The sequence below is a fragment of the Sycon ciliatum genome, chromosome 9 (genome assembly GCF_964019385.1).
Source record: "Sycon ciliatum chromosome 9, ocSycCili1.1, whole genome shotgun sequence".
In the NCBI taxonomy this organism is placed as follows: Eukaryota; Metazoa; Porifera; class Calcarea; order Leucosolenida; family Sycettidae; genus Sycon; species Sycon ciliatum.
In genome coordinates this window covers 13,298,166-13,316,443 of record NC_088651.1, presented here as the reverse complement: position 1 = coordinate 13,316,443, position 18,278 = coordinate 13,298,166, and the positions used below count along the sequence as shown (strand labels likewise).

Here is an 18,278-nt window from a genome sequence, read left to right as displayed (position 1 = left end):
CGCTATGCTTCTATGTGGTGTGTTTGAACAGTACCCGTGCCCTGTGACCTTACTGCGATTGAAAACAAATAAATTTTCACCCGGGAAATGCAAAATGACCGAAGCCCTTTCATATGCTACACCCGGATGACGTGCATTGGAAGACTACAGCAAAGTGTCAGAGTTTTCATTAAAACAGATTTCCGGAATTATGAAAAAGAAAGCAGCTTTAAGCAATGAAAACTTGAAAAGACACGGGTTGGTTTACCAGAGACAAGGTCCATGGCTTGCGTCTAGCTATACATAATACCTGAAACAATGTTTTATTACAGGAAAGTGAACAGTAACAAGGATCCTAAACGGAGAAAGATCGAAATTGACATTACTGAACCGGTCTGAATGTTTACAGAATTTGGTGTTGTTCGTACATTTACCAACGCTAACAGTTTTTCAAACCTAGCATTCATATTACATCTAGTTCCATTAATACAGAGACACCCTGAAAATAACAGCGGTTAACAAAAAAGGTGACGAAATGAAAATTTCACACATCTTTAGCAATGCACCCGTCCAGAAATCATTACAATGAGGTCACAAAACTGCACTGGCTGTTGTGATACTGGCACTCAGCTGCTCCGATATTCTCCTCATCCCTTCTTCTTCATGACGCGGCTTCGAATCATTTCGTAGCCAACAACTTTCCATAGCCCTCCATGGCTTTGAACAATTCGTCTGATGTCCATTCTGTTCTAGAATGTGATCCTTGTGAGGCAGGTTGTAGGTAACTTCCCAATTGTAGGTAGAGAGTTGCACGATCAGGGATACTGGACTTTGGCAATCCCTTCAAGAACTCTTCATACTCCAGGACAGCCATGAAATAATCCTCGACATGAACCGTCCGCATTCGTCCCATTATCAGGAGCTTGAGAACGGAATGTTTGGTTGCGAGCTGTCCGATGGCGTATGTCCAATATCTAATCCCAATCAAATCATATTTTTCAAGATAACTCCTCACATCGACGAAATTCCAATGAACGAAAGCATTATCCGTCCATGCAGAAATGATTGGAGTCTGCAGACAGTGCTCATAAATGTATGTCCATAACCATGCTGTGACCGGGGAGGTTAATGCACTTTTGTCGTGCTTTGCAATGCTGTAAAGACATATTGCAATATTAACAAGCCTTCTCGATCGGTACACATAGGGCAAGTATGATTCTAGCGTTGGGATATCTCTCTGCAAATGTTCGATCATAGCTTCTTGGTTCTCTTCAATAGAGCCACACTTTTCTAGAAGCAAAGAAACCAAATCTTCTATACTACATGCATCCGTGGTCATGCCTTCGTCTGAATCCGATGAACCTGGCCCAAACAACTTCCGCGAAACGTTTGGAATAATTTCACACGCTTCATCTACAGATACGAACTCGACATAGACCAGTTCATCCTGCAAACAAGAGAAGGTACAGCTTGTGATCTGACCCGCAGTTGGAGGTGCCATCAACGCCAGAGTCGATAATTGCTTAAACAATGTATCCATACGGTCGAAAACCTGGCGATTAGCCCCTTCGAAAAGCAAATTATTTATGCTCTCCCACGGGCTAAGATGCATACTAGCCACACTGTCTGCTATGTAGAGAATTCGTGCAGCTCGAATATACGACATTTCCAAGTTAGGACTGAGATGATACCGCTTCTGCATGGGATGGAAACACATACAGAATGACAAATACAGAAAATATGGCTGTATTCATTTGTTTCTGGGAATTTAAAACAGGACAAATATGAAGAACAAAAGCTGTCACCACCAGGTCTTGAACCAGGGGCAAAAATGTAGTCAGTTAGGCATGTACAGTCCGTATCTCTTATAAGGTTGGTGATGATCGTGAGGATGACGAGCGGAACGAGGAAGAGGATGATGAGATGGACGAGGAGGAGTCGGGTGGGAAGGAGCGAGATGAGGCGGATGAATGTGTTGATCGTAAGAAGTCAGCTGTGTATCTACACTTGTTATCTCGTCCTGACTGTCTAAGTGTGTATGATGACTCTCTTTTTTCTGTACTTTGTCGTGTGCGTTCTGTCCAACAGTTGAAAGTCCTTGAGGCAGTTTGTATACGTATTCATAAGCCTGTTTTGTGTAAACAGAAGGAGCACGTTGTTGCACTGAAGTTGTATTCGTAGATTGACACTTCGTTTAGCGCCTTCTCGCCTTTGGTTACGTAATCTTGTTACCTTTTTGCGTTTCCTCTAGTGGTTTTATTGCACTTGTATCTTGTTGTTATTTCTAACACCTTTCTATTTACAGTTCTTAACTTCAGTTTCTTTGGTTGTATCCTTAGTTCCGTATTTTTCCCACTGATGATAGGAACAAGAAAAGCGATTATGGGTTTTCAATAATATTTTTGTTATAAAATACACAGTAAATACATGTCAAACAAGTAACGTAGTTGCGTGATATCTGCGGCCTTCATCCTATTCATAGCTTTATTAAAATTATTATCTCCACGTAGATTATTTTGATAACCGACGAGGAGACAGTCGTAAAATAGCAATGAAAAATATCAATTGTGCACTCATAACCATGTATAAACAATTAAAATGAAACAATTCCAGAACGTTTTCGTGTGACCATCATCAGTGGAACATCGTCACATAGTAAGAATCACTAAAACAACCAGTTATATAGCTACAGTAATATGAAAAGAAGCGTGAGAATGCAGCACAGCTAGCGGTTATGCATAACGCGTGTAGTGTGAACCTTTGCAGTGTATCTGAGAATGGTAGCAGTAGATGAATGTGGCAGCTGTGAGTGCGTGTGAACAAAAACTGGTGAGTGCGTATTATTTAAAAAGTGTGAGTGCTACAACATTTTCTTTTCCTTGCATAGAACAGGGTCACGTGTGCGAATATAAACAGCTTCCAACACCTGCAACTGCTTAAAGAAACGCGCGTGACAAATAACACTAAACCAGGAATCGTCAAACAACTTACGACAATCCGGACTGGACACCAAATGCTTGTAGATGGCAGACTTGCTCTTGTCGATGTCGAACTCCTTCTCGTCCGTATCACTCTCATCCTCCACTTCCTGTTCCTGCTCACCCTTGCTTTCCTCCTGACCATCCTGTTCATCCCCATCATCATCCTCCATTTCCATCTCCTCATGCCATCGCTTCTTTCTCCTTGACGTGTTCACTGCTGCGCCCGTACTTTCACCTGCCACTACTGGTTCCGCCTTCTCCATTTTTCTCAGTCGTGTCTCCGCTAGTCTCTGGCTTCTCCTCAGATTCGTTTTTCCTCCATTTTCATTTCGTTCTCCTGGTGATCTTTCCGTTACCGCCGTCGGGTTTGTTAACGAACGATCGTCCGGTGGTCTCCCATGCCGTGTTGTTGTCGTCAAGAGTGACACCAGATTCATGTGTTGCGCTACTGTTCAGTCCGGTGTTGTATCCGTTTCTGGTTGTGTTGTAATACTGACAGGCGTAGTAGTAGGCAACGGGTGTTTTCGTGGCCTCCCACGCTTTGGCCTGCCTGCCCTGGCCGCTTTTGACAACGAGGACAATGGGACGTGTTGTTTGATACGTTCGGACAAGTGTTGAAGCGTCCTGCCAACATACCGACTACCGCACTGTCGGCATTCAAAATGTTAAATGAGGTGACTCAAATGATGGGTCGGCAGGACGTCCTTCAACACCGTGAACGAACGTATCGTGGTGAAGACAGTTACTACATTCACTGCATAGTACGTCTTCTGGACAATAGACTTGACAATACGACTGACCTTTGTCGACTCCGCGCCTTTCCAAGGCAGGCACAGGAAGACACGACAATGAGCTGGGCCGATTGTCAGTTCCTTACTTACGGTTTTTCATTGCTAGATTATTTTTCTTATTATATTCATTTGCCATAACTAAGTATACACAGTTATCGCGTATAGTAATAATCGTCTATAGTGATAAGTATAGAATATTGACCAAAACGAGGTCTATATTTCCCATATAGACCGAAGTCGAGGTCAATATCCTAGTTATCACGATTCCTTTGCCATAACCCCAGAATTTGAACATTTAGGAGCTATTTTAACCTTTTTAGTATAGCATTTGTACTATAGTGTACATAGGATGTGCCTATTTTGGGCACAATACAGTAAGAACAACAGGGTTCAGCATCTGCAGCACAGTGGCTGGGTGGTATAAGGGGTTGCTTGAGATTCATACTGTTGTGGGTTCAAATCCTGCTTGTTCTCTTCCCTTGTCTTCTTTCAAATTTTTTTTTAAGTGAAGAGAAATTTTCTAAGTCCCTCCCTCCAGCGGTCGATATTACGGCGATATGGGTATTATAGGACCAGTCAAGGATCACGAGAATTGTGGAGGTCGATATAGAAGAGTGATAATCGTCAATAGTAATACATGTACATGTATATCGCCTATAGTGATGAACTTCATAATTATTTGAAAAGACCTTTATTACAAATCTAGGTAGAGAGTTGCACGATGCCAACACGGATCCCCCGAATATTTAATATTATAATAGTTTAGAACAATTTAAAGGTATGCTTCAACTCAACGACTCATTCGAAATCACTTGGAGCACTACACTTGAAAGGAAGAGTTATGAAAAAGACAATGCACGCGACTAGTTACCTGACATATCCGTTTGAACGTGTATTCATTTAGCAGCATCTCCCTGAGTCGCCTGCTAGTGCCCGACAGCTGAAAGATGTCCGCAACTGACAGCATAGGTAGTAATTTGGCTTGCCATACGTCAAAGAGGACACTATCCAGCCCATACTCCACTGATACTGGGTCCACTAGCTGGCAATGATCTTCAGGTTCATGTCGAGAGTTGGCGGTACCAGATGCTGCTGGATCTGTGCACATGTGCCCATTGTCACTAGCGCTGGCATGTTGTAAGAGGTATGCTAAATGAATCAGGAGCGCAATTACAAAGCTGATTAGTACTGCAAAAATTAATTTTCCAGTACTAACTTCCACTGTTGCATTATCATCACAATGATCAGCTTGGTAATATGAATCCATTGCTAGGGTATGTTGATCACTCCTCGTAGTTAAGATTCTTGCAGTGGAGACCTTTTCAATACGGATCAACACACAAGGCCAGGCATACCAAAGAACACACACACACACACAGACACATACACAAAATCGTGAGCGGTGTTTTGTTCAGTCATGGCGGGACGCCAGTGAAGTCGATGGTTCGGTTTTACTTTTTTAATTTATTCTTACTTCAAAACAAGTAATCAACGCAATAAATAGAGTAAGCTGCGCACTCAGTACAAACACCATTAGCAAAACTTGTTTTCATGTGAATAACTAAGCTTGTTCCTAAACGTTTTCGTCGCCATCTCATCAGAGGATTACTGGCAAATCGAAACTAGCTCTAAACTCAATATATATACGCACAATGCAAGTAATAATTTAGACCCTACCTAGCGCGAGAAGATGAGAGCTGAAAGAAACAAAACATCAATCAACGATATCAGGTGACAACAGATGCGATAAATTCACCACTAGAAAGTAACCACAAACGAGAACTACTGATCTAAATTCAAAAACAATTTCAACGTAAACAAATTCTTTTTCTGCCTACACAAAATCGGCTTGGTGGTAAAAATGTAGATAGACTCCAATACACGCAGATACCTTTGACTACGTGAACGAGACCAAACAGAAAAGCAATCATCAGTATAACTAGAACGACAATCACTATTCTGAACAAGATGGTTTGCAACAGAAGATTCATACACCCTAACACCACTACTAGAACCAGTACATACTTTGGAATTACGTGACAATGAAACCGACCTGACATTCCTTGCCGCTACTGCCAATCCAGACGAGGCCGATGTAGATGTCAGTACCAAAGACACGTCCGTTACTGGCACTGCCTGCTGCGATGATGCTCCCTTTGACGTTTCAATGGCCGTTGGTGTTGATGAAGAGGAGGAGCAGCAGGCAGTGCCAGTAACGGACGTGTCTTTGGTACTGACATCTACATCGGCCTCGTCTGGATTGGCAGTAGCGGCAAGGAAGGGTGTATGAATCTTCTGTTGCAAACCATCTTGTTCAGAATAGTGATTGTCGTTCTAGTTATACTGATGATTGCTTTTCTGTTTGGTCTCGTTCACGTAGTCAAAGGTATCTGCGTGTATTGGAGTCTATCTACATTTTTACCACCAAGCCGATTTTGTGTAGGCAGAAAAAGAATTTGTTTACGTTGAAATTGTTTGTGAATTTAGATCAGTAGTTCTCGTTTGTGGTTACTTTCTAGTGGTGAATTTATCGCATCTGTTGTCACCTGATATCGTTGATTGATGTTATGTTTCTTTCAGCTCTCATCTTCTCGCGCTAGGTAGGGTCTAAATTATTACTTGCATTGTGCGTATATATATTGAGTTTAGAGCTAGTTTTGATTTGCCAGTAATCCTCTGATGAGATGGCGACGAAAACGTTTAGGAACAAGCTTAGTTATTTACATGAAAACAAGTTTTGCTAATGGTGTTTGTACTGAGTGCGCAGCTTACTCTATTTATTGCGTTGATTACATTTTTATCTCCACGTAAGCTTTTCAAAACAAGTAGTTTATTTTTTTATCACATTGCACATACCTACGGAAGAAGGGGAAACTCTAAATACTTTGCCAAAGATTTCGCCTCGTTTCAGGTATTGTTTTGCTACCACCAGTACCGACAACTGTCAGTGAAGACTGTGGACAGTGATCCCAGAGGGTATTTCATAGACTAGCCTTACCTAGGTCAGAGGAAACCTTACTTCTCAACTTAAACTTCCAAAAAACGGTCTCTTCACTGCGATTCAAGTTCAAATTTACATTAGGCCAAAGTTTCGGGCATGGCCCATCGTCAGAACCAGAAAAACAGGAAATTGGAATTAATCTTAGTACGCCGGAACAGAGTTCTAAAATGTATTTTTAAAAGCCAAATTTAACTTTTATCTTCCCATTGTTCTCATATGGGAACAAGAATAAGGCCCAAACAGTGATGACATAAATTACCCCGAAATCGACGAATTGAGAACACTGGACAAAGTTTGTTTCTTGCTGTTACACTCAGCTTACAGGTGCTATAACTAGGAAGACATCACACATTCTTATCGAAGTAAAGCACTTCAAGCTGAGAATGAAATCTAGATTAGAATTGCTTCTTTCAATATAATCAACCAGAGATATTTTATTTATACAAATAGCCAACAGATGTCCCAAAGAATTAATGTATAACCATTACAAAAATTGAAGAAAGTGTTTCCAGAGTTTAGACTTACCTAGGAGCAGAGACTTGCAACTGGTGGTGTCGGGGTGCAACTACAGTTTGCAGGGGAAAGGGATACCTGAGCTCGCCTGGCGTTTTCAAGATACTGCTAGTGAACTGATGGTTAGCAAGATCGAGAACACTGATTTATACCTTCATACTACTACTACCGTACTGGCAAAATATGTTGCGCGTAACGCGTAACGCAGGGGGGTGCGTCGTAACGCGCGACCAGGCTAGTGCGACACATTTTCGTTGCGTTCGTAACGCGCGTCCGGCGGGGTGCGGCGATCTTTTCATTGCAAAAAAGGCTGAAAACTGTGAAAGCACGTGTACCGCGTGGTGAAAAGTTCAAAACTGGACGCAGCAGGAAGTCCTGCAATAGCAAAAAAGGACTGCGGCAATATAGAAACCTGCGCATCGGCTACTGTGCGACTTTGCATGTAACGCCCTGCGTGCGGTAAACATGTGCCAATGTAACGCTTCATGGCCTCACTGCGACCATGTATATTGCCAGTACGGTAATACTACTACTGAGTAGTGTACTGTGTAGTGAAAGGAGCGGTGCTCTGACGTGGCATCTCTGATACGTGAGAGCTCAGCTCTAATCTTTACGGTAGCCGAATGTTGAGTTGTCTCTCAGAACTTACAGAAGAAGGTCGCAATGCATCCACGCATCGTTATTAACGTTTATTACTGCCATTGCTGACTGTTCATTGATCCACTAAGCTCTTAGTGTTCCAGCAGAAACCCACGTATTCGACACAGCTAGACGTGGGCAGCAGACAGTGAGCTTGTATTGGTAATAATTATCGCAATCATCTCTGCACGGCTAGCAGTGTTCAGAGCTAGCTGCATGCTACAAACTTCATGATGTACACACGCACATGTAGCTGGCTAATAGTATTATTATTACTGTGTATTGATCACACGCACAACCGGTAACCGCCACTCCATGTCAAGATGGCCACGTACGTGTGCACTGTCTGTACTTCAAGTTCAAGTACTTGCCGAACTCATTCCCCACTTACGTACACCTAGTAGGCTAGTACCTATTGGTATTACGTGATCGTCAAAATATTCGTAGTAGTAGGTATTGAAGATGCCAACAAAGAATTTAAAGATTCGTCATTGGCTGCATTGCAGGCACTGACTTTATTCTTCGCAAATGTACTGACTACTGTACCATGATTAAGTCATGTACATTTCGCTGCCCACTGTTCAGTGTAGTTCACAGGACTAGGGCTGCGCAACGTTCGGCGCGTACTTGAGTGACGCGACTTGATTTCATTGCATGCACGGTACTGGAGGACAGTACACAGCTAGCTACGGACTACAGTCACGCCCTGCTACTTGAACATACTGAACTGACGTAGTCAAATCACTTCACAGGGCGGCGCACGCATCATGCAGCAATCTTGATCTACTCCGCGAATGACCCGGCATCAACGAAAGACTGATGCCCCAATACAAGTTTTTTTTGCGAATGTCATTGGTTGCATGCACTGACCCTATTATTATAATTATTATTATAATGTATGTTCGCGTTGATGTCAACAATGTTCACATCTTCGCATATGCCAGAACCAAACGATCAGCTGTATGATACTGTAGAAGCAAGAATGCATTTTAACGGTACAACACAACGGACAATATACTTCACTATGGTGATTGCCAGCATGGTCGGTGACTACCGAAACCTATGCGGGGAAGTAATAGTCATGATGGAGTGGTAGATGCCAGCATACTGTGGCCTTCCTCAATATAGAGCAGGGCAAAAGTCTCTCCACTCCTCGCGACTAGCTGCGGTAGATCGAAGGCTGTCTAGGTCCGCTGCTGTCTTTAATTTGGCCATGTTCTTCTTCTCCAAGTCCTTGGACAGGGTTGTGACCAACGTTGTTCTTGGTCGCCCTCGGAACGACCCTTCTCGACATACAAAGTATGCCTTCATTGCTATCACTGCCGGGGTATCGCCAGGAAGCCGCAGGACATGGCCCATCGGTCTCCATCGGGCACGCTTGACCGTTGCGCTGATTGGTTCCGCACCACAGCGGGAGTAAACGTTGATGTTGGAGATGCGCTGTGGCCAACGGACGCCAATCAGGGACCTCAGCTGCCTTCTGTGGAAGGAATCGAGCCCCTCCTCAGTTGCTGCTGTCAAGCCCCAAGTGCCACAGTTGTACAGCAAAATTGGGACGATCAGGGTATTGTACAGACGGAGCCGAACCCGCTCGCTGATCTGTTTGCTGCGACGCCAGAGAGAGAACATGGACTGATATGCTGCTGATGCCAGCTGCTTTCTCCGGATCACGTCTTGTTCGTCGCCGATGAAAGAGCCCAGCTTTCTTGTCGAGCGCCAATCTTCTGCTATACGGTCCTTCTCCCGGCGAAATGTTGTCCTCTCTGTCTTGTCATGGTTGACGCGTAAATGCCATTCACCCAGTACCTCCGCTGCAATGGGTTCGATATCCGTCAGCCACTGCCTCGAACTACTTATGAAGTCGGTATCATCTGCGTAGATCACTTCTGGGGGTAGGTGTTGGTCCTGTAGTGGACGGGGAGGTGCTGCGGCTCTGAAATCACGAAGAGCTGAATCTAGATATACAACAAAGAGGACTGGTGATAGTGCATCACCTTGTGGTGTTCCCACGTTGGTGTTGAAGAGCGATGACATATCGGTGCTTAAGCGGATGCGTAGGGTAGTGTTGCATAGAAGCACGCGGATGAGTCGGATGTTGACTCTATTCGTCATTTTATTTTTTTACTTAGTCCACTATGCTCCCGAAAGAATGCGGAAGGTGGTGGCGGGCCCTGCTGCTCAGCCGCCCTTATATCGCTAACCCGCGCTAAAACTCTCTCTTTCCACCGCCTATCACTGTTCAACACAGCCGCAGCCATCTACCGCTACTCGAGCAAAGTACAATCACATAACTAGTCGTTGCGGGTGCAGCGAACGTGTCATTCGTTCTCTGCTCCCCGTTTGACGTGGAATCGAAGAAGAGCTAATGGACGAAGGCGTTATCTCATCACCATGTTGTCTGGGTTTAAGGGCAACTGCTCTGGCAGCGATGTCGACTGAGTTTTTTCCGATAGACTCAGCTCGGGCTGCATGGTGCGTGAAGTCAAAAAGTCAGAAGAAAAAAACCATACTATCTAGTATCTACATTTACACAAACAAGCAATACCAACTTCAGGGTGTCGAGCCCCCTCCCCACAGGCGCTCTCTAGATCAAGCATTGTCACAGATTCGAGGTGTTGGCCCCACCATATTGACTACCAATGAACGTTTCACACAATTGCTCGAATAAATTCACAACTTAAAATTCTTCCCTGTTCTCCAGCGACTTTTACAGCTGTCTCAACTTACTTCATAGTGTTTTCACCATGGCTATTGACCTCAGCACTAGTATTTCACCATAACCTTAATTACAGAGGTTTCGGGAGCCAGTCAAAGCACTCTAGTGACTCTGAAAGGCACATTAAACTGCGAATTAGTCACTGCCATTGTTGCTGCTTATAGCCCATCTGTAGGTCACACTCGTCCCGGCTCAAGTCCCAATCTAAAATTCATAACCACCCGGTCCTTGTCGGTGAATGAAGGTGCACACATAATTTCTATTACTCGTATTAGACGGCTGCTTTGAGAGCATCCTGGAAGCAAGGTGATCCTAGATGATCGGTTGTTGAAATTGCATTTCACCTGTGGATGACGTCCTGGTACGTGTACTTCATGCATTACGCTATGCTTCTATGTGGTGTGTTCGATCAGTACCTATGCCCCGTGACCTTACTGCGATTGAAAACAAATAAATTTTCACCCGGGAAATGCAAAATGACCGAAGCCCTTTCATATGCTACACCCGGATGACGTGCATTGGAAGACTACAGCAAAGTGTCAGAGTTTTCATTAAAAAATATTCTTTTTTACTCTCTTTCTCAATCTTGTGTGCAGCCACACCATACGTGCCCCCACCCCTAACACACCTCAGTCACATGCACACCCACATACACACGCACACAGCAACAACAAACAGCCTCTGCGGGGACAGCAGCAACAGCAAGAAGAAAAAGAATGTAGCAAAGTGTCAGAGTTTTCATTAAAAAATATTTCCAGAATTATGAAAAAGAAAGCAGCAATAAGCTATGAAAACTTGAAAAGACATGGATTGGTTTACCAGAGACAAGGTCCATGGCTTGCGTGTAGCTATACAGAATACCTGAAACAATGTTTTATTACAGGAAAGTGAACAGTAACAAGGACCCTAAACGGAGAAAAATCGAAATTGACATTACTGAACCGGTCGGAATGTTTACAGAATTTGGTGTTGTTCGTACAGTTACCAATGCTAGCAGTTTTTCAAACCTAGCATTCATATTACAGCTAGTTCCATAATACAGAGTCACCCTGAAAAAGGACAGCGGTTAACAAAAAAGGTGACGAAATGAAAAATTCACACATATTAAATTTTAGCAATGCATCCGTCCAGAAATCTTGACAATGGGGGCACAAAACTGCACTGGCTGTTGTGATACTGGCACTCAGCTGCTCCGATATTCTCCTCATCCCTTCTTCTTCCTGACGCGGCTTCGAGTCATTTCGTAGCCAACAACTTGCCATAGCCCTCCATGGCTTTGAACAATTCGTCTGCTGTCCATTCTGTTCTGGAATGTGATCCTTGTGAGGCAGGTTGTAGGTAACTTCCCAAATGTAGGTAGAGAGTTGCACAATCAGGGATACTGGACTTTGGCAATCCCTTCAAGAACTCTTCATACTCCATGACAGCCATGAAATAATCCTCGACATGAACCGTCCGCATTCTTCCCATTATCAGGAGCTTGAGAACGGAATGTTTGGTTGCGAGCTTGCCGATGGCGTATATCCAATTTCTAGTCATCATCACATCATCTTCTTGATCAAAATTCCTCACATCGACGAAATCCCAATGAACGAAAGGATTATACGTCCATACATACGTGTTTGGAATCTGCAGACATTGCACATAAAGGTATGCCCATAACCATGCTGTGCCCAGGGAGGTGAATACACTTTTGTCGTGCTTTGCAATGCTGTAAAAACATTTTGCAATGTCAACAAGCCTTCTCGATCGGTACACATAGGGCAAGTATGATTCTAGCGTTGAGATATCGCCGTGCAAATGTTCGATCATGGCTTCTTGGTTCTCTTCAATAGAGCCACACTTTTCTAGAAGCAAAGAAACCAAATCTTCTATTCTATATGCATCCGTGTTCATGCCTTCGTCTGAATCCAATGAATCTGGCCCAAACAACTTCCGCGAAACGTTTGGAAGAATTTCACACGCTTCATCTACAGATAAGAAGTCGACTTTCACCAGTTCACTCTGCAAACAAGAGAAAGTCCAGCTTGTGATCTGACCCGCAGTTGGAGGTGCCATCAACGCCAGAGTCGATAATTGCTTTAGCAATGTATCCTTTTGGTCGAAAACCCGGCGATTAGCCCTTTCGACAAGCAAATCATTTATCCACTCCCACGGGCTATGATGCATACTAGCCACACTGTCTGCTATGTAGAGAATTCGTGCAGCTCGAATATACGACATTTCCAAGTTAGGACTGAGATGATACCGCCTCTGCATTGCATGGAAACACATGACAATGACAAATACAGAAAATATGCATGACTTCATTAGTTTCAGGTAGTTGCAAACAGAATAGATATGAAGATCAAAAGCTGTCACCACCAGGTCTTGAACCAGGGACGTAAAATGTACATATACGTACATACATGTTTCTGAACATTCAAGCGATGCCGACACGTGAATATTATTATAATAATATTTCAATATATTTTTAGGAAACAAGAGGCCAAATGCCACGTACTTCTCTTTTTTCTCCGAAACTCAACACTTGCAAGCCAGATATGAAAGAAAGAAAAAATCATCAGTCACACCACCGGGACTCGAACCAGGGACCTTGCTATTCGCGAGCAATGCTCTAACAAACTGAGCTAGAGCTGCATGAGGCCTCTAATTTCCTAAAAACTTTGAAACTCTCCGTGAAGTCCAAACTTGAAATTGCAATATTTCAATATAACTAATAATAATAGTAGGGGGAGCTTTGCGAAAACGAATTATACAAACCGAAAGCCAAACTCCTACAGTATGCGTACGAGTTTAGCTTTCGGCTTGTGCAATTCGTTTTGAAAACTCTTCCCCCTTCTTTACTTGTCTTTGAGAATAATATTAGTACTTTGAAGTAGATGTAAATTTTCGAATTTACAATCCACTTGTTCACTCCAAGTGTATAAATCCTTTTGTAATTTCATAATTCTCTTTAATCACGAAATCCATTGATATTTGTAAGAAGAAACACGTTCTGGAATACTTAATTCGTCGCTCCGGTTGTGATATGAGTGCACACATAGTTTTATTCATTGCACTTGTTCATTCCTAAAGTTTGTACTCGGATGTTGAGCCAATGTAATCATGGATAAATAAAGGAAGGACTGAATGTTGTGAGTTATGACCAGGTAACTGTTCACCAAAGTGACTACATAATTTATACAGTCAGTAAGTGCAACAACAAAGGACAAAACCGACTTTGGAGGTAGTGCCAGGTCCGCGTTGAATATGTCAGTGCTGTTTTGGCTTGTTGTTGAACTTACTTACTCCGTTAACAAAAAAACTTCGTGATGGATTTTTGAGGGCCTGGTTTGCGCACAAATTGTTTTGAAATAAGTCGCGATTATTTTCTCGGCCTTGCCTGGCATGCCATGAGAGAGATACGATTCAAGGAAAGCGACCTTTCACAACAAGCCGAGCTGAATAGAAGGTTGCGCTGTGGCAACATTGCACATTGGTTCTCACCTGACATAGACGCTTAAACGTGTGCTCATTGAGCAGCAGCTTCTTAACATTCCTCGAAACTCCACACAGCCGAAAGATGTCCAGAATGGACAACATTGGCAATAATGTATCTTGCCACACATCAAAAGAAACACTGTCCAGTTCATGCAGAATTGGGCCCTGCTCCGTCACCTGGAGATCTTCAGATACATGTAGTGAGCTAGTTGCATCACTGTTTGCGGATTCTAGATGCAATTCTTCTTGCTGGAGTATATCATCACCAGTAAGAGAGTGATTAGCAGCAGCCATTAGCTCTGGCATAGCATATACATTCTCAGTAGTGATGTCATGTTGCGGCTTGGCTACCTCGGTTGCGTTATCGTCGGGAACGTCAGGCTTCTGATGGGCATCCATTGCCAATGTAAGATCCACAAAATTGCTGATTTCCATGAACAACTGCACACTCACCCAACGGACACAGGGCAATACAGAGGAGTACAGAATAACATCTACATGGATATGCAGCACATAGACAGTCACCAGCAAACGAACAAATAATTCGCTAAACAGATTACATATATATAAATACATAGCAGACTCAGCGGAGGACGTTCAGGTTGGTTGTAACTCTGAGTTTCATTCCGCTAGGCAATCATCAGACAACTGATACTCTGGTCTACCCAACAGTATGCTTATAAACACATAGGGCCACAAGCATAAACAAATTTAGCGCTAAATCTGGTGTGAGGTATGGGGAGAAAGCTGGCGCGGGCCAAGGCGCGACCGTGGAAGTGCCAGGAGGGTGGCGGGCAACAGGCAGGTGTGAGCATGAAAGCGCGGAAAGAGGCGATGGGGAGGCAGTGTACAGCAGATGTGTGGGGGGTGCCAGGAGGGTGGCGGGCAGTGGCCCAGTGAGATCACTACAAGTAGGGAGTCGTTTGGTGACGGGCAGGCGTGAGCAGAGTGGCATCGCCACTCTAATAAATACATGTACATGGATATGAATCGCCAATAGCATGTTCTTAACTATTGCTTATTGAAAACACGAGTACCTCTCCTAATTATTGCATGCATTATAATACTTTTAATATAGCTATGAATAGGATGAAGGCCGCAGACATCACGCAACTACGTTACTTGTTTGACATGTATTACTGTGTATTTTATAACAAAAATATGATTGAAAACCCAGAATCGATTTTCTCGTTCCTATCATCAGTGGGAAAAAACGGAACTAAGGATACAACCAAAGAAACTGAATTTAAGTACTGTAAATAGAAAGGTGTTAGAAATAACATCAAGATACAAGTGCAATAAAACCACTAGAGGAAACGCAAGAAAGGTAACAAGATTACATAACCAAAGGCGAGAAGGCACTGAACGAAGTGTCAACCTACGAATACAACTTCAGTGCAACAATGTGCTCTTTCTGCTTACACAAAACAGGCTTATGAATACGTATACAAACTGCCTCTAAGACTTTCAACTGTTGGACATAACGCGCACGACACAGTACAGAAAAATGAGAGTCATCATACACACCAAGACAGTCAGGACGAGATAACAAGTGTAGATACACAGCTGACTTCTTACGATCAACACATTCATCCGCCTCATCTCGCTCCTTCCCACCCGACTCCTCCTCGTCCATCTCCTCGTCCTCTTCCTCGTTCCGCTCGTCATCCTCACGATCATCATCACCACCATCATCTGCCTCGTCCTCTGTCTCCTCACCAACCGTTTCGTCATCCAATTCCTCTTCCATCCTCTGAACTCCAGCAGCACCACCGTCGCCCTTGCCACCACCAGAACCGCCACCGGCTCTTCTTGTGGCGGGGGCTGGGGTGGACCCACCTACACTCGCGCTGGCATCACCAACTCTCACACGAATTGCCACGCCGCCCACATTAATCCAGAGACCTCGGAGGGCAACAGCAAACTACTGCACAGAGATCTATGCCAGAAACGGCCAGGGACCGCGCGTTGTGGACAGTACCAACAGGAGGAGGGTCGAGCAGTATCATGAGTCAGTGAGTGAAGCGGATCTGGAGGAACAACTCCGCTCACGGGACGAGCGGCTAGCAAACGGGAGACAAGTGGTCTGTACTGAAACGGAGGATGGGAGGGATGATCAGAGGATGGAAGAGGAAGTGGATGACGAAACGGTTGGTGAGGAGACAGAGGACGAGGCAGATGATGGTGGTGATGATGATCGTGAGGATGACGAGCGGAACGAGGAAGAGGACGAGGCGATGGACGAGGAGGAGTCGGGTGGGAAGGAGCGAGATGAGGCGGATGAATGTGTTGATCGTAAGAAGTCAGCTGTGTATCTACACTTGTTATCTCGTCCTGACTGTCTTGGTGTGTATGATGACTCTCAATATTCTGTGTCGTGCGCGTTATGTCCAACAGTTGAAAGTCCTAGAGGCAGTTTGTATACGTACTCATAAGCCTGTTTTGTGTAAGCAGAACGAGCACATTGTTGCACTGAAGTTGTATTCGTAGGTTGACACTTCGTTCAGTGCCTTCTCGCCTTTGGTTATGTAATCTTGTTACCTTTCTTGCGTTTCCTCTAGTGGTTTTATTGCACTTGTATCTTGATGTTACTTCTAACACCTTTCTATTCACAGTACTTAAATTCAGTTTCTTTGGTTGTATCCTTAGTTCCGTTTTTTCCCACTGATGATAGGAACGAGAAAATCGATTCTGGGTTTTCAATAATATTTTTGTTATAAAATACACAGTAATACATGTCAAACAAGTAACGTAGTTGCGTGATGTCTGAGGCCTTCATCCTATTCATAGCTATATTAAAATTATTATCTCCACGTAGGTTATTATAATACTTTCTTTCAATAGAATCAACGAGACCGACTAATGTCCCAACTAATTAATAACAATTAAAAATTGAAGACATTGTTTCCAGGGTGTTGACAAAGACTTACCTAGGTCAGGAGCAGAGACTTGCACCTGGTGATGTCGGGGTGCAACTACAATTTCCAGGGGAAAAGGGATACCTGAGCTCACCTGGTGGTTTGAACTTGAAGACACTGCTAGTGAACTGATGGTTAGCAAGATCGAGAACACTGATTTATACCTTCATACTACTACTAATACTACTACTGAGTAGTGTACTGTGTAGTGAAAGGAGCGGTGCTCTGACGTGGCAGCTCTGAGACGTGACAGCTCAGCTCTAACCTATACTGTAGGCATAAAATGAGTTGTCTCTCAGAAGAAGGTCACAGTGCATCCACGTATCGCTATGAACGTTTAGTACTGCCATGGCTGACTGTTCATTGATCCACTTAGCTCTTAGTGTTCCAGCAGAAACCTACGTATTCGACACAGCTAGACGTGGGCAGCAGACAGCGAGCTTGTATTGGTAATAATTATCGCAATCATCTCTGCAATCATCTCTGCACGGCTAGCAGTCTGCAGAGCTGCATGCTACAGCCTCCATGATGTACACACGCACATTTAGCAGGCTGATTACTGTGCATTTGTCACACGCACAACCGCCACTCCATTTTACAATGGTCACGTGTACTTTACCTGCCGAACTGATCCCCGGCCGTGTACACCTCTTACGTAATAGTCATCGGCTGTAAAGCAGGCAGGCACTGACTCCAGTCTTGGCAAATGCCATTAGGAATAGAGTCATTATGTACATAATACACTGTCTATAGCTACTGTACAATGATTGTTATTTGGGTCATGTACATTTCGCAGCCCACTGTTTACAGGACTAGGGCTGCGCAACGCCCAGTCACTTACTGCTACTTGCGCATAATAAAATCACTTCACAGGTCGGCGAACGCGTCATGCAGCAATCGTGATCTACTCAGCGATTGACCCGGCATCGACAAAGGACTGATGCCCCAATACAAGTAAGTTTTTAGTGAATGTCATTGGTTGCATGCACTGACCCTATTCGTAATATTCAACCAGTGAAAATTTTGATGTAAAGAAGAGGTTGGTGCGACTTCGGCGAGAGTAGGGGAAGAGTGTGTTGCTCCCTACATGGGAACTCGCGGTTTTCCTGCCGAATTGAATCCTCACTTGAGTGACTCACGACTGCCATCAGAAGTCAATCGAACTGTCCACTCGGCAACCCTGCAAGAAAGCACCACTCCCTGCTCAAAACACAGTGTTCACCCCTCATCAGTTGAGCTTGAGTAGGCTGAGAATGA

The 18,278-nt window shown here is 43.9% G+C and overlaps 3 protein-coding genes across 4 annotated transcripts; all 3 read right to left on the bottom strand.

Annotated features, from left to right (window-relative positions):
- Positions 1-252: 252 nt before the first annotated feature.
- On the bottom strand, positions 253-7,364 carry LOC135825299 (uncharacterized). Its single transcript, XM_065338038.1, has 3 exons — positions 7,278-7,364; positions 4,623-5,069; positions 253-1,675 (listed from the first exon to the last, which is right to left on the bottom strand). The coding sequence occupies exons 2-3, from the start codon at positions 5,016-5,018 to the stop codon at positions 659-661; spliced, it is 1,413 nt and encodes a 470-aa protein (XP_065194110.1). The 5' UTR covers positions 5,019-5,069; positions 7,278-7,364; the 3' UTR covers positions 253-658.
- Positions 7,365-9,023: 1,659 nt separating this feature from the next.
- On the bottom strand, positions 9,024-10,016 carry LOC135824272 (uncharacterized). The gene has a single exon (XM_065337004.1). The coding sequence runs from the start codon at positions 10,014-10,016 to the stop codon at positions 9,024-9,026; it is 993 nt and encodes a 330-aa protein (XP_065193076.1).
- Positions 10,017-11,232: 1,216 nt separating this feature from the next.
- On the bottom strand, positions 11,233-17,128 carry LOC135825161 (uncharacterized). Of its 2 annotated transcripts, XM_065337887.1 has the most exons (3): positions 17,034-17,128; positions 14,110-14,544; positions 11,233-12,873 (listed from the first exon to the last, which is right to left on the bottom strand). In XM_065337887.1, exons 2-3 carry the CDS (start codon positions 14,536-14,538, stop codon positions 11,857-11,859), a joined length of 1,446 nt encoding a protein of 481 aa, XP_065193959.1. In that variant the 5' UTR covers positions 14,539-14,544; positions 17,034-17,128; the 3' UTR covers positions 11,233-11,856. The 2 variants fall into 2 exon arrangements, with proteins under 2 accessions (XP_065193959.1, XP_065193958.1); XM_065337886.1 differs by lacking the exon at positions 17,034-17,128 and having other exon boundaries at positions 14,110-15,055.
- Positions 17,129-18,278: the final 1,150 nt, after the last annotated feature.